General features: G+C 28.9%; 1 protein-coding gene across 1 annotated transcript in view; it reads right to left on the bottom strand.

Annotated features, from left to right (window-relative positions):
- Nucleotides 1-14,856, bottom strand: part of LOC145753122 (uncharacterized) — a 48,159-nt gene that overhangs the window by 733 nt on the left and 32,570 nt on the right. The window contains exons 80-122 of the mRNA XM_082569520.1: nt 14,502-14,742; nt 13,772-14,270; nt 13,456-13,625; nt 13,019-13,246; nt 12,604-12,823; nt 12,251-12,399; nt 11,816-12,046; nt 11,463-11,685; nt 11,064-11,236; nt 10,631-10,867; nt 10,159-10,378; nt 9,746-9,921; nt 9,389-9,619; nt 8,913-9,132; nt 8,695-8,763; nt 8,509-8,618; nt 8,130-8,298; nt 7,734-7,915; nt 7,478-7,642; nt 7,073-7,298; nt 6,930-6,968; nt 6,798-6,835; nt 6,492-6,684; nt 5,994-6,238; nt 5,583-5,787; nt 5,329-5,426; nt 4,884-4,998; nt 4,657-4,788; nt 4,163-4,389; nt 3,685-3,871; nt 3,305-3,552; nt 3,029-3,083; nt 2,677-2,849; nt 2,451-2,552; nt 2,038-2,218; nt 1,868-1,908; nt 1,574-1,693; nt 1,373-1,474; nt 1,060-1,188; nt 932-971; nt 604-833; nt 374-478; nt 118-276 (exon numbers count right to left, since the gene is read on the bottom strand). Coding sequence (XP_082425646.1) covers nt 118-276; nt 374-478; nt 604-833; nt 932-971; nt 1,060-1,188; nt 1,373-1,474; nt 1,574-1,693; nt 1,868-1,908; nt 2,038-2,218; nt 2,451-2,552; nt 2,677-2,849; nt 3,029-3,083; nt 3,305-3,552; nt 3,685-3,871; nt 4,163-4,389; nt 4,657-4,788; nt 4,884-4,998; nt 5,329-5,426; nt 5,583-5,787; nt 5,994-6,238; nt 6,492-6,684; nt 6,798-6,835; nt 6,930-6,968; nt 7,073-7,298; nt 7,478-7,642; nt 7,734-7,915; nt 8,130-8,298; nt 8,509-8,618; nt 8,695-8,763; nt 8,913-9,132; nt 9,389-9,619; nt 9,746-9,921; nt 10,159-10,378; nt 10,631-10,867; nt 11,064-11,236; nt 11,463-11,685; nt 11,816-12,046; nt 12,251-12,399; nt 12,604-12,823; nt 13,019-13,246; nt 13,456-13,625; nt 13,772-14,270; nt 14,502-14,742 — 7,303 coding nt within the window. The remainder of the gene's footprint in view (nt 1-117; nt 277-373; nt 479-603; nt 834-931; nt 972-1,059; nt 1,189-1,372; nt 1,475-1,573; nt 1,694-1,867; nt 1,909-2,037; nt 2,219-2,450; nt 2,553-2,676; nt 2,850-3,028; nt 3,084-3,304; nt 3,553-3,684; nt 3,872-4,162; nt 4,390-4,656; nt 4,789-4,883; nt 4,999-5,328; nt 5,427-5,582; nt 5,788-5,993; nt 6,239-6,491; nt 6,685-6,797; nt 6,836-6,929; nt 6,969-7,072; nt 7,299-7,477; nt 7,643-7,733; nt 7,916-8,129; nt 8,299-8,508; nt 8,619-8,694; nt 8,764-8,912; nt 9,133-9,388; nt 9,620-9,745; nt 9,922-10,158; nt 10,379-10,630; nt 10,868-11,063; nt 11,237-11,462; nt 11,686-11,815; nt 12,047-12,250; nt 12,400-12,603; nt 12,824-13,018; nt 13,247-13,455; nt 13,626-13,771; nt 14,271-14,501; nt 14,743-14,856) is intronic.

Below are 14,856 nucleotides of genomic sequence, written 5' to 3'. Positions count from 1 at the left end.
GTTTTAGTTTTTACTACCTTTAAAACGTTAGCTGATATAAATAACATGTTTTCAAAATTTAGGTTTTTATGTAAATATTTAAAACTGAACTTAATAATAATTAAAAGAGTCTCAAACCTTCAAGTTTGGTTCTTCTAAGCCAAATTTCCTCAAAGCAGAATCAACAATTTCCCTCAAGTCAGTATCCTTGTCAGAACTTGGAACGTTTTTAACTTCAACAACTCTTACTTGGTAGTTGGAGTTATCTTTCCAAGTTGTTAGTAATGCAATATCACTCTGTATTTAAAAATTTTAAATAAAATTTATGATAAAATATAAATACCTTTTTAAATTTATTTAAAAAAAAGGCTAATAAATAGATGCTTGCAATTACCTCATTGCCACGTTGGACTTCGAAGTCTTGTAGACTTTCCCAAGCTCCACAATCCATACCCTTTGCACACTGACATTCTGTTATTATTCGGAAGTTTAACTTTGTCTAAAAGAAGAGAAAATTTAAAATATATTACTTAGAATGACTCTATATATCTTTAGGATATATTCTAAATCTATACAACAAATACTCGCTAATTAAAAATACATTCACATAAAAATTAAAAGCACCTTAGATCCATTTTTACATGTTGCAGTCTTTGAAACATTGTAATACTTCGTAGCAGAACAACATGAACATTGCTTAATAAACCTTCCACTCTTTTCATGGTAGTGAGAACTACTTGAACATTGACCCTCACAGTAAGCCAACTCTAATGTTTCATCAGTGTTACAATCGTCATAGGAATAAACTTGGGGTAAAGACTTCGTCGCTCGGCAAGTTAAAGATGGATAGTTGCCTATTTTTAATTTTTTAAATAAGATGTCAACAAATAAGATATAATTGACCACCTTTAAATTAAATTAAATGGAAAACCTTTCAATAAAAAGTACTTACATGAAGAACAGCAGTCCTCTGAATCATAACTAATTGATCCCTACAAAATAATAATAATAGAAAATTTATAATACTGTAAAGCAACAAAGAAAATACCAAACAATTAAAGTAATATTTTAATTACTTACCCCTCTACCAAGGCAATCAGTTTTATTCATGGCAGGGCATAAAGTATTAGCAGTGAACGAGAGAGCATATCCATTTGTGCTGTTAATGCAACTATAAACTGTGCATCTGGCCTTGTGTTTTTGACCAATCTGATAATAAATTTAATTAAATATTAGCATTTTAAATATTATTTAAAAATAAAACATACATTTTCAAAATAAAAACATTATTTTAACACTGCGTTTACTAAAGCTTCAATTGATTTGCAGTTTTTAAATTTAATATTATTTTGAGTTCAAGTCCTTCCAATCTTCTAATAAACTAGAAACTTACTTGTAAAGTGAATGTTTTATTGTTTTTGGTATCAGTTATATTACATTCTGTTGGGTAACAAACTCCACAGCAATGAGCAGTATCTTCCTGTCTTGCATAACCCTGGTAAAAATTTAATACATAATAAATACAAAGCAAATGTCAATCATAAACCTTGCAAAAATAGTAAAATAAAGGAAATATTTTAACAGAAAAACTTACACTTGGGCAATCTAAACAAATAGTGTGGCTACATATCACAGCATTAAATCCATCTTGATTTTTGTGTTCTGAACAAGAACAATTGGCACACTTTCCTTCATTCCAAGTTGACCCTGGAGTCTTTAACAAAGTTTAAATATGTAAACATGGCAGTAGTTTATTTAACTTACATATATTATGTTGTGTTGCGTATAAATTTTTTGAAATTGATGTGGGGTTAATGTATTAAAATAGACCTAATAGTATTTATAGAAATATATATACAAAAAAGATCAAATAAAAATTTAAATATACCTTAGTTGTTGTTCCATTAAGAAGGCAGACATTGTCTGGAACTAAAAGAAAAATAATACAAAACGTTAAACAGATTTATACTAAATAAAATTTCAACTTGATAACACCAACTAAGAAATACTAAAAAAGACATGTTATTAGATATAAAAACAAACAAAACAACAACTTACTACACTGGCAATGTGTACAACAATCCTTTAACCCACAATGTTGTTTATACCCAGGACTACAATCCACATTCTTAGGAGGACTACATTGTACTTGGACATCTCTTCTTAGTGGAATACCAGCTCTCATTTCACAAGTCTCGTTGTGGCAAACATCGTTGTCAACCTGCCACACATCTCCAATCTGGCATGTGACACAATTCAGTTACAAGTTTGTATTATTAGGTTTATAAATGTTTTTTGTTTTTATAAAAGTTTTTATTTTATAAATAAAAAAATGTTGACATGATTTTACATAACATAAGATAGATTTTATATTTTAAATTTTGTTTTACATTTAATTTAAATTTTGTTTTCTTAAAATTAAGGCAACATAAAGTTAAGTAGTTAAAGAAATAGACATTTATCAGACTCACATGATGATAAGTAGTAGGGTGGTGTCCAACTCGCTCAACAATGCACATATTTCTTACACATATTGGACAACATTGTCCTTCTACTTTCTCAGGACCAAATCCCTGTTAAGCAATCAAATTAGTTTTTTTTCAAAAATGATAAAATAAGGATAATAAATAACTCTTGAACATATACAATATAGATTTTTATTGCAAATTGAGACAAAATATACAATTTGGAACTCACCAAACTACATTGTTTACATTTGTATGAAGTATCTGTGCAGTTGGTGACAAAAGTATTATTCTTTAAAGTGCACGAGCAGTTAAGACAAGGATGGATAATAGACATCCAAGTTGCGTTCATTGCTACTTTGGTTAAACTTCCATTGATTGATGCATAACATACACCTTCAAATTCTGTAAACAAATTATCACATCTAGTATCTCATATCACTATTTTGTTAAGCATACTAAACAAAGAAATCTTTTTTAAAACTAAAGTATAAGTGTCTAGTGTTAGGTTAATTAAATACCATTCCCTTTTTAAATATATTTTGTAACAATGTCTTTGCCAAATTAAAAATATTTTAGCTCACCACATTTTTCAGTTATACATCCACAAATATCTGTTGAGCTCTTCTTTATGTATCCCTGAAATAATACAACAATATGTTAAGCAGTTATTCAATTTAGATATATCACAATTTAAGACCAAGGTAATTTAATTTATTTCAATTTAAATATTCAAAAATACTTTTCAAAAAACTTTTGTTATACTAAATTTTACTTTAAAAAATTGACATAAAATATTTGCAAATTTTTCTTGAGAGTTACTAGACCACAAATATTTTGTATAAGTTTTATAAACTTACTAAACCACAAGTAGCATAAGTGTTCAAACACGATGTACAAACACAATCCTCCTTATCACAACAAGTTGTTGGACTTGTTCGAAGCTTTTTAGGGTGAGTACAGTTCGCCTCTTTCTTTTCACACAAACTGGTGTTGCACACACAGGCATATACAGGCTTACAACTTGCACCACCGTCAATTCTAGCTTCTAATTTTCCATCTTTGCAACTATCAGGTCTTGTAGCAGTACAATTGCTGTAATCACATTCTGTAAAATATTAAAAAAGTTAATTACTAACTTTTAGCATGTCACTTAACAGGTATGTTTTATAGAATATTTGTTAAAATAAACAACTAAATAGATGTTAATGTTCATATAAATACAAAAACTTAATCTCACCGCAGACATATTCAGGACAACAAGGATCAGATCCAACCTTTATCCTTAAACTTTCACACTCCTCACAAACAGGTTTGGCCATGTCTTTATGAGGACAAGTTCTTGGAACACAACTGATTGTTTTCGTTTCCATTGCACAGTTGCAAATCTGGCAACCTTCTTCTGCTGAGACCCAAGGTGTACCAACCTTTTGACACAAAAAATTGTTGAAAAAATGTGTGAATAACTTCTTTTTTAAATAATTTCATTAGGTTAGTTCACTCAACTACAAATAATTAACAATTTTTTCCATCATTTAAATTTAAAATAAAATTTAACAATATCTTAAACTGAATATTACACATATAATAAGTATACCGCTAAGTTGTAACATTACCAAATAAAAATTGCACCACAAAGTCAACTATAGCCTACAACATCCATTACCTACAATAAATTATCTATTGCAATTTATTTTGTAATAAAACAATTTTCAAACCTCTCTATATGTATCATGATCAGCATCGTAACACTTATGACAATGATCCTCGGTTACACAAGTGTTATTTACAACAACTTGACCTTCTGTGCAGTTGATAAAGCAACCTGATGTCACTCCAATGTCACCTTTCAATTTACTGACACTAGTGTCAACCATTTGCTGGCATGTTGGCTCATAGGGTGGCTTGCGACATTCATCATAAGTGCCGTGTTTGCATGTCATTGCTGAAAATCAAATTGTAATATTTTAAAAATAATCTAGATTTATTTGATCAATTTACAACTTTAAAGTTTTGGTTATAACATTATATTCATACAACTAAACATTTTTATTCAATTTTTTTAAATTTAAACAACTTTAACATAAATGAACGTATTTGAATATTTTACAATTTTACAGTCTTAGTTTTAACACTGTGTTGCTATTATTAAACGCTTAAATTAAAAAAAAACAGTAACTAAAATTAAAAAATTTAGACAACTTTAACTTACGACAAACAACTGGCGTTCTCCACTCAACACAATGTCCTGCTTGTGTACATGCACGAGCAAATGCAGCTAAGACATCGCAAGGTAGATAATTCTTAGTACAAGTATCTGATATACATGCACTGTAGTAACCATCTGTAACCATAATAAAAAAATATTTATTTTGTTTAAGTGTTCTTAGGTTTATATTCAAAATTGGTTTGAATTCAAATTGAATGTTTTAAACTTACCATAATCGACTTTCTTTCTACATTCAGCAAACTTTGGATTGTAACGAATAATTCCACAGTGGTCTGAGAAGGGTTGAACACAAGTTGAGGTTGTCTCTGGTATACGACATGAATCCTTTAAAAGAAAAAAGAGTTGAATAATATTTTAGTTTAACTGGTTGATAGCCCTGTCCTACAAATCAACATTGTTGATATGGTCGCAACTTTTAACTGATGTTTGCTTGTGGTAACTTACCATTATACAAGCGATAGTTTTACATATTTTAAAGCTCTATAAATTGAAGATACATATACTTATATATAAAGTCCACTTAGCTCCTATATAATTGTTATGCTACACTACATTATAATTATTGCAAAAACTAACACATATTTCACTTATTCAAAATTACTGCTTAACAAACATTTAAAGTAAAAATAATTTATAGAATTAAATTTAGCTTACGTTAGATAATGACCACATGTATCCAAAATCCTGTGGAGTTTCATCGTGACCATGCCAAGGATTCAGAAGATCGTCATCTTTATTTCCATTGCAAGATCCTAACATTTTTAAAATAATTCAAAATTAAATCAGGAGTCAATATTTTTAAATTTCAAGTAACTACTGTGTTGAAAATTTCTAAGTCTTTCCTAAATACCTTACACCATAAAAATTAAAAAAATAGCAACAGAAAACATTTTTATTTGTAAACTCACCACACATTCCATTCAGTCTGTTTCCCCACATGAAGTAAGGAACAGAAAGAGTAACCAAGTGGTCATGTGGGGTAAACACAACAGTTAGACCAAGATGAGAGTATTCAAGGATTATACTAGATCTTCCTACAACATGAATCTTAAGCACATCAGCATCTAATCCACTTACATAAGGCAAGTGAAGGTGGTGACCTAAATGGGTGGCCTGTAAAATTCAATGTTTAAAATTTTAGTATTCGATTCGGAAAATTTGCAATACGAAATTATGTTAATAAAATATTGTAGAGTGATGAGCTTCTATTTAAAGTTTTGGTAACAAAAAAATGGGTAAATAAAACCAAACTGTAATTAAATAAACACAAATTAAGTTAAATATGCCAAATTGTTTTAATTTTTAAACTTAAATATTACCGTTAGATTCTCCAAATGATAATTCCCATCTCCTAAAACAACATCCACGCTGGTCACACATTCCATTGCTTCAGGATATTGTTCGTTACAAGGTCCAGTTGTTTCAATCACTTGAAAGTCATCAATACTTGTCACTTGATTGTTAGATTGTGCTAGAATGTTGCTACAACCAGAGTTAGTTTCATAACGATAGAATGCCCCATCAAAAGTGTGATAATGAGGGTCACCCAATACTTCACAAACACCTGCAAGTTTCACATTGGTAATTTATGTAGCAAAAATATTCATTTTATAGTTAACAATAGCCTACAAATTTTAAATTGGGAATATATTTAATATACATCAAGGTTTTACAGTTTTTAAGTAGTGAAGAGACATTTATATATGGTACCGCAAATCAATAAAGATTAATATTATTAAAAGTAACTAACTTTAATTTATTAATTTCTAAAATAACCCTACTTGTATATAGTAAATATTAAAATATCATAAACTTACAAGGGCATTCCCACTGGCAATTACAATCAACATCAACATGAAGATCAGGTTCGTGACCTTTCGTACAGTTTGGTTTAGTAAGGTCATTACAAAAAGTCAGTTTGTTTCGTAATAATAAAGATCCATCCATCTGACATTCGTAATATTTGCAAGTATCTTTCGAATCATAGAATATTTGATGAATTGGAATAAGCTAAAAAAATTTAAGTTAAAAATATGTTAGTATTTTTAAGAATTTTAACCATATACATTTCTACTAAAATTAGGAAAAATTAAAGATCATTTGGTCAATTATTAAAAAGTTACCTCCACACTTCCACTTGTCTCATTGCGATAATAGCAACCTAAACAATTTATTTTATTATGTTATTTTAAATAAAATATGAATCTAATCTAAATTATAGGTTATTAAAAATAAAAACTAGTGTTATTACTGACCAGTAGGTGGAGAAGGTGTGGTCATTTCTTCTACCAAAGCTAAACAAATTATTAAGAGTTAAAAAAGTGTTTAGTTTAACTTTTAATTTAAAGTTTTTGCATAGTAAACCTTTTATTACAACAACTTAAAGAGTTAAACTTACGTTGACAAATTGTGCTGTTTAAAAGATTGACAGACAAGCTTGTTCTATAATTTTCCAGGTCAGCTTTAATAACTTTATCGGATCCAAAAGTTGATATTTTGTCGAGTAAATTTGTCCTAGCATTTCCTAAGCCAACTGCAGCAATACTGTAGCCTGTGTCTTGGAGTTGTCTTACTATACTATCCGTTATACCAAGAGTACGTCTGTTTACCATGGCAATAATGGTCTGCGAGGTAAATTTCAAAAACCATCAAAAAATTGAAAATAACTTTTTTATACAAATTCTTTTTTAATACATAACCTTTTAAAATAAATAATGCCCTTCATAAGTAGTCCAAAATTTATAAAATAAATATTATCAACTTTTATACCATTAAAAAATATTTTTATAGGTAAAAAATAAACCTTTCTGATGGGATATCCAGTTGCATTTGTTCTTCTCACTTTCTCATGAAGAGATGTGAAAACTTTTGCCAACCCTCCCCCAACATTACTCCTTTCATCACTGGTCTTGTGAAGTGAAGTTATTGTTCTTAATAACTCATTAAGGTTATTGGTAAAGTCATAAACCTAGAAAAAATTAAGTTTTTAATAATATAACTAAAATGAAATATTCAGGACCTCATGTAGAAAATGGTGTTCAAATTACTACACCACTTACTTTTGTTTCATCTCTATTATTTCCATAAAACACCATTGCAACTCTCGATTTGGCCAAATTAATTCTTTTTACAATTTCGTACAAAATAGTTTTCTCCATTAAATAACTTTGTGGGGAACCCCCAGTTTTAGGAACGACACAAATGAGGTCCATACTTTCATCACAAGTTTTAAAAGGTGAAACTAAAATAGAAATATTGAATTTTTATTTAAACAAACTATAAAAACCTTTTATAAAGTAACACCACTTTTGTGTTGTAAAAGCATCTAATATAATATTAAATATTAAATTTAAAGACTGATATTCTGACTAAAAAACAATAAGTCAGTGATTGTTTCACCTTCTTTAAATATAATTTATATTAAAAATGCATACATAACTGTACATAATACTTACCAGGGGGTGATATTGTAGTAGGACGAGCACAATTACTAGAACAGCACTTCACACTAACACTGTAGTTATGACATCTTCCCCCTTCATCAGCAGGTACCTCAGCATGAATACATTTGATCAATTCAGAGTGAGTGCATTTTAGGTTGGATTGAAGCCTGACTTGATCACTCTGTAAAATTTATTTTGTTTTAAAGTAGTTTATCACAAAAATAATAAACTGTTAAAGTTTTACTAGCATTTGGTCATTATTAATAAACAAAACAATTATTTTATAAATAAAATATTAAATTGATATGTTTGACTACTAAATTTTGCTTTTAATTATTACAATAACAGTTATCAACTTTATAATGTAAGTGGTATTTCAATCCAAACTTACCTGGCATCTAACATTATAACCTTCAAATCCCTTATCACAAATGTCACCATAGTTAACTTCCTCAATATCCCCAATACTCTCCTCATCTGGTGTATGATTACTTCTGTAATCTAAATTTCAAACTCAATTTTCTTAAAAGTTTAATGAAATACTTGATACAACAGAATGTTTAAAAATGCAACTTACCAGTCCAGTAACATTCACAAACACCAGTTGTAGTTTGATGAGGGGTAAAGGTACTGAAGTACGATGTTGCTAAAAGAAAAATTTAATATCATTTAATGGTTAATAAAAGTTAAAACCAATTGTTAACTGTATATATATACACAAAATTAAAACTAAGTCCAACTGTAAAATCAAACGTATGCCTAAAATTAGATTAACACAAACATGTATATAAATACTTTCGCTTGGTGGAATACAGAGGTAACTGTAAACTAGATCTACTGCTCTCAGGTTGTTTAAATGTCGATAATTTTGAATATAAGTTGCTGCATTGTTAGTAGCAATATGTTCCAGTTCAGTTACGTTGGCAGATAGTAAACCGACTGTTACAATCTGCAAACCACCTGGGTGTTCATGTTGTAGGGATTTAAGTTTTGCTAATGGTTCCTCAATGTCATCCTGTAAAAATATTAATAAATGTTGATTTATCGTAGAAAATATACTGAATAGTAATAAGCTGTTTTGCACAATTTTAACAGATAAGAAAACGTTTTAAATACAAATTTTTATATATTATCAGCTACTTTATTAAGTTTTACATACTTTGGAAATAGTTGTGTTTAAAATAGTTGTGTTTAAAATAACTGTATACAAAAAAAGCTTAAAAAAACATACCATTAAATAAACAATTTAAAATAAATTTTGAATTACTTGCCTTTGATCTACCATCAGTTATTAACAGAACAGTGTAGGGTACATCTGCCCTGTCCTTATCAGGTGAAGTGGTCAGCACATTATAAGCCATGTTAAGAGCTTTGCCTGTATTTGTAACAGTTCCTTCAGTAGGTCGCATGGATTCAACCCCAGCTATTACATCTTCATATATTGGAGCATCTGTTAAGCTGAAAACTAGTGTAGGTACACTGTCATACTCAATAACTGCAACCTGTGAAGAACAAAATTATTTTAAAGAGAAACTTTTAAACAGTGTCTTTCAATTATAACCTTAATTCATTACTTTCACCTAGTTGTTTTAGTTAAAAAATAGTTTAAAAAAAATTAAAATAACAACCTGAGTGTTATTGGAAGATATTTTGAAACGAGACAAGATATTTTTTAAGAATTCTTTGATTTGATTTATCCTAAATGTAGCTATACCAGAAACATCAACAACTATAACAAGATCGTGGACATATTCACATAATTCTGGCAGAATTCTTGGGTGCTCAGTTGTAACTGCTGTTGTAGCTGTGAAAGTAAAAAAAATTAACTTAAAAAACTTACACTGCTCAAATTAATGATAATTTAAAAGTTTTTAACTAAAAAAATATATTTAATTTAAATCTGCAGTAATTTTAAATTCATTTATTCATTAAAAATAAAATTTTATTACAAAACACAAGTGTTTTTTGTATATTAATACAAAGGGTAACAAACTATATTTGTACATTATAAATAAATATTATTTTTATAAACTTAATTTACCAGAAGGAACCCAACAAAGATTATGCACAACATCATCAATAATATTCCGCTGTGAGAGTTCATGGTAAGCATCTGCGTAGATTACTGGTCCATGAGTTGAAAGTTCGCCAAGGCTGGTTGACCTTGCAGGTGGAAGCATACCAACAACAACCACTTCTACTCCAGCAGGATGAGCTCTTTGTAACTCTGTGCGCAGATCTAAGATTTGATCAATCGAGGTCTAAAATATCAACAAATAATAAATAAAATCATTGAAATTTTTCTAGAAAAATTAAATAATATAAAGTTAAATTAAAAAAGTGTGCTTTAAAAACAATAGCCTATTAAATATAAAAACAGTAGTATAATTGCTTAGCATTTTTCCAACCACACTTAGTTTTTGTTTGTTGCAGATCTTTATGTTTGTTAGTTGTTTTAAACTTACTTATGTTGAAAAATTAAACAAAAATTTAACATTTAAAAGAAGATTTACCGAGTCCATTCCTTCGGTTACAATCAGCACAGTCCAAAGTACATCACTTCTTGCCCCACTTTGTTCCGATAACAAACTCATGAGAATTTGATCTAACTTAGCTCCATGGCTGTCGGCAACCCTTCCAATGGTTTGTGTTGACATTCCATCAATTCTAAACACCAACGAATCTCTTGATGTGGATGCAGTAAAGGGAAAAATTACAATTCCTGAGTTCTGGTAGGCTGTCAAGGCAACCTTAAAAAAATATTTTTATTAGATTATGATTTCTTGTAAGTACATATACTAATATAACAACAAAGTGACGTTAGTTTAAAAATGTTAAATATTATTGAAATATTAACAAGCAATTTTGCATTAACCAGTGGAGCACAAAAATGTGTTAAAATAGAAAAGTTTGTTTGCCAATTACAGAAAAATTAACTTATTTTACTTGTGTTTCATCCGGTCCAATATTAAACTGCATCACAATAGATCTAAAAAACTTCTTGATATCTTTAAAGTTATGATCAATCTCTAAACCAACTGGAAACTGTGCCATGATAATAATATCTTTCTTTTGTGGGCAAACATAGGGAGCAGTTGTAGGCTGTACAGGTGTAGTGTCTGTAAATAAATTATTATCATTGAAAAATTAAGTAAAATATGCAGTCACATTTAAATGATATATATTTCTAAACAAAAAGTCTTTAGTAGAGGCAATAAAATGCTTAAAATTAAAATTAAAGTTGAAATAAAATAAATACAAGTAAACAATATAGAATTCAATTTTATGTAAAAAATGTTATAAAAAAACGTAAGTAGAAACACTCAAATAAACTATTAGACTTACAGACAGGATGAGGAAAATAACAAACTTCAGTTGAGACATTTTCTGAAACTTTTTCAGTAGTTAAATCAGAATACTTTGGTTGGTAAAGATAAACTCCATTTACAGCTAACTTTTTAAGTTCTTGTTCAGGAGCCTGGAGAACTCCCACAGGGAAGATATTTAAACCTGGTGAATGATGTCCGGCAACTTGGTTTAGCTCTCGGATAACTGGAGCTAATCGATCCTAAAAAAAATTTACAATTTTCCTAAATCTTTAAAAAAATTAAATTTTAAAATTGTTTAATATTTCTAACAAATGTTTAAGTTTTTTTTCATTGGACAGTTTTTACTAAAAAAACAAAAACTATTTCTACCTCAGAGGGGCTATTAGTGACTAAAAGAATTTTCCAGGCTACATCAGGTCTTGCTCCTTTGTTAACTGTAAACACTCCATTAATCACAGTGGATAAAGCATCAGCCGTGTTTGATAGTTTACTATTTGTTGTATTTAAACTTTCGATTTTATTTAAAACATCAAGTTGCGACTTCAAATCACCAAACTTGGCTTGAATAGTTGGCCGTTTACCATATGTTACTATAGCAACCTTAAATACAGAAATATATTTATTTTTGCCTTAAATAAATGTTTAATCTTTGAAATATCTAAAAAAAATGACTAACAATTTATAGTAATGTAATGGATAAAACTTTATATAACCTAAAGAATAACTATAAAGTTTATGTATATAAGTTGTCAAAAAACAGAATTTAAGTAAATGTTATTAACAAAAATAATTTAATAAACAAACCTGGGTTTGGTTTTCTGATAAACCAAAAAATTGCAAAACAGAAATAAGAAATTCTTTAATTAAAGTAAGTTGGAAATTTGAAACTTCTTTTGTGTTTATCACAATTGCAATGTCGTTTTTGTCTTGACAAACTGCTGGATATGCTGGCACTAAAAATAAGATATTTATAGAAAAGAGTTTATCAAATTTTTCTAACTATGTTTTAAAATAGCAAATAAGAATAATATAACATGATTTTTGGTATATTTATTGTTTTAATGTTACTGTACTTCATAATCTAAACATTATAGTCTGTATGTTAAAATAATATATAAAATAGTTAATTTAACATCAAAATTAAAACCAGTACTTACATATCATTTCAGTGGGATAACACAATTTCTCATACACTTTCTTCTCATTCCTTGGCCAACTTAACCTGTTATAAGCTGTAGCATAGAAAGCAGCATCCTCAGTTGCTAGTTGAGCGGTTTGATCTAACTTTGCATGGTTTATTCCATATACTACTATGGTGGCTTTAGGGTGGGCTCTAAGTATGTTGTCTCTGTACATAAGTGCTGTGTCGTGATCACCCTGCATTTCATAATTTATATATATTAATAATAATACAAAAATGTTTTCTAAATGTAAAAAAATAACTGCATATAATGTTAAAAAAACTGGCACATAAAAAACTAGCATAATAAACCAATACCCAATTTAAATCTGTAAAGTTTTATGTAAACTTTAAATATTAGGAGAAAACTTAAAAAAAAAACTTATACTCACCCTTGCATCAGTATCAGTAAGCACCAACACACTTAACAAGGTATCTTTCCTTACATATTTGCTACTATCAAGGACTTGCTTAAACAAAGCAGACTTGTGAGCATATGTGCCTTCAGCATTTATAGGTAGTTCTATAGATTCAATGCTCTCCAAAACAGCAGAAAGAGAGGTTGAATCATTAAATTGGAAATGAACATAAACCTTAGTGTCCGCTACAATTAATTCAAACTGAAAAAACATAATGAAATTGGCATCTTTTTAAATAGTTCATACAAAAAAATTATTTTATGTATTAAATATTAATTAAATTTTTTTATCACTCAAAGATATTTTGTAAAAGTTTAAATTTTTGTAAATGTGTTTACGTTAATATAGCTACAATACACTTTTACAAAAACAATTATTTTTTTTAGCTTTTAATCTTAGTAGCTTAATACCTGAGTATGACCCGGTCCAATGTTGAAATTTTGTACAATTCTGGAAAGAAATTGTTTAATATGACCTAGGAAGTCAACCCTTCGAGGTGAAGCAGGTAGCTCAGCAGCTATTATGATGTCATGATCGTAAATACAATATTTCGAAACGGGTGCCGTTGTGGTTAAACCAACTAAAATATATAAAGGTATTAAACCTATATTAGATTAAAGACCATAAACTTTAAAGTATATATTTCTTACAAAAAAAGAGTAACATTAACCAGATTACAAAAAAAAGAAAAAATAAGTTAAACCTAAACATTAAACTGTAGTAAACCTGTAGTTGGATATGGAGTAGTAAATATTGGTTCTACAATTCCTTCACAGACATCTTCTCTAACTTGCTCAGAAAGTTGACCTATATCATGAATAGAACTAAAAGTCTCCACCCCACCACTGCCATTTTTAGTTGTTAACTCATTAATGTAAGGAATTGAATCTGGGCCCATTGTAACCAACAATACACCAAGGGATTTAAGCATGTTTACTTCTGATACAACATGATGGACATCATCATTTGGTAACTTATTCAGCATTAAAATAATCACTTTTTCAGAGTGCGTTCTGATACCAGATGCATGAAGAAGGTTGTTAACGGTATATTGTAACGCTGGCACTATTAAAGTAATGTGTTCATCATCTGCCAGTTGTTTGCGCAATTTTAAAGAATCGCTAATTTTCTGCAGTGCTTGAGCTTTAGTAAGTTGATTTCTCATATTAATTTCAAGTTGACTAACTGGTCCAAATTCAACTACTCCAAATCGAGTGTGGCCAGGCTAAAATGTAGAGTAAAAATTAGTTATCGATTTCTTAACAAAAGTTAATGTCTTTTAGTTAGTTTAAAACTATTTTGTTGCATTTGAATAAATTTAACAAAAGTTACATCACATTTGTATAAATTTTACAGTAAATGTAGTTTGTTTTAATTTAAATTTTTTGATAATTAAACATTTATAATTTTTGTTTAAAATACTTAAAAATACTGGTGAAAATAAGGTTTAACTAACCCTTAAGTCAAAATATTTGACTTGATCTTTTATGAACCATCTTGTCATCTGCAAACTGAATGAGGATAAAGTTAAAGTGCGATCAACCACGAAAACAACATCCATTTCTCTTTGACAAACAAATGGAACAGGAGTGGTAGGTGCATATGTTGTTGTATGGGGAGTTACAGGGGTGGCAATACAAAATCTATTCCATATCATATATACCACAGCCTTAGTGTAATAGGGCAAGTAAACTGGCCTGAAAAAATTATAAACAAAGCTTCAAATTAAAAAAAATAGGATAATTACAGATATGCCTTAATTTAAAATTTAATTTAATTTGGAAAATCTAGCTTTAAAATCGAAATTTTAT

This window comes from Corella eumyota, chromosome 5 (assembly GCF_963082875.1).
Source record: "Corella eumyota chromosome 5, kaCorEumy4.1, whole genome shotgun sequence".
Classification (NCBI taxonomy): Eukaryota; Metazoa; Chordata; class Ascidiacea; order Phlebobranchia; family Corellidae; genus Corella; species Corella eumyota.
The sequence above is the reverse complement of the archived record's forward strand: the minus strand, read 5'-3'. Positions and strand labels throughout refer to the sequence as shown.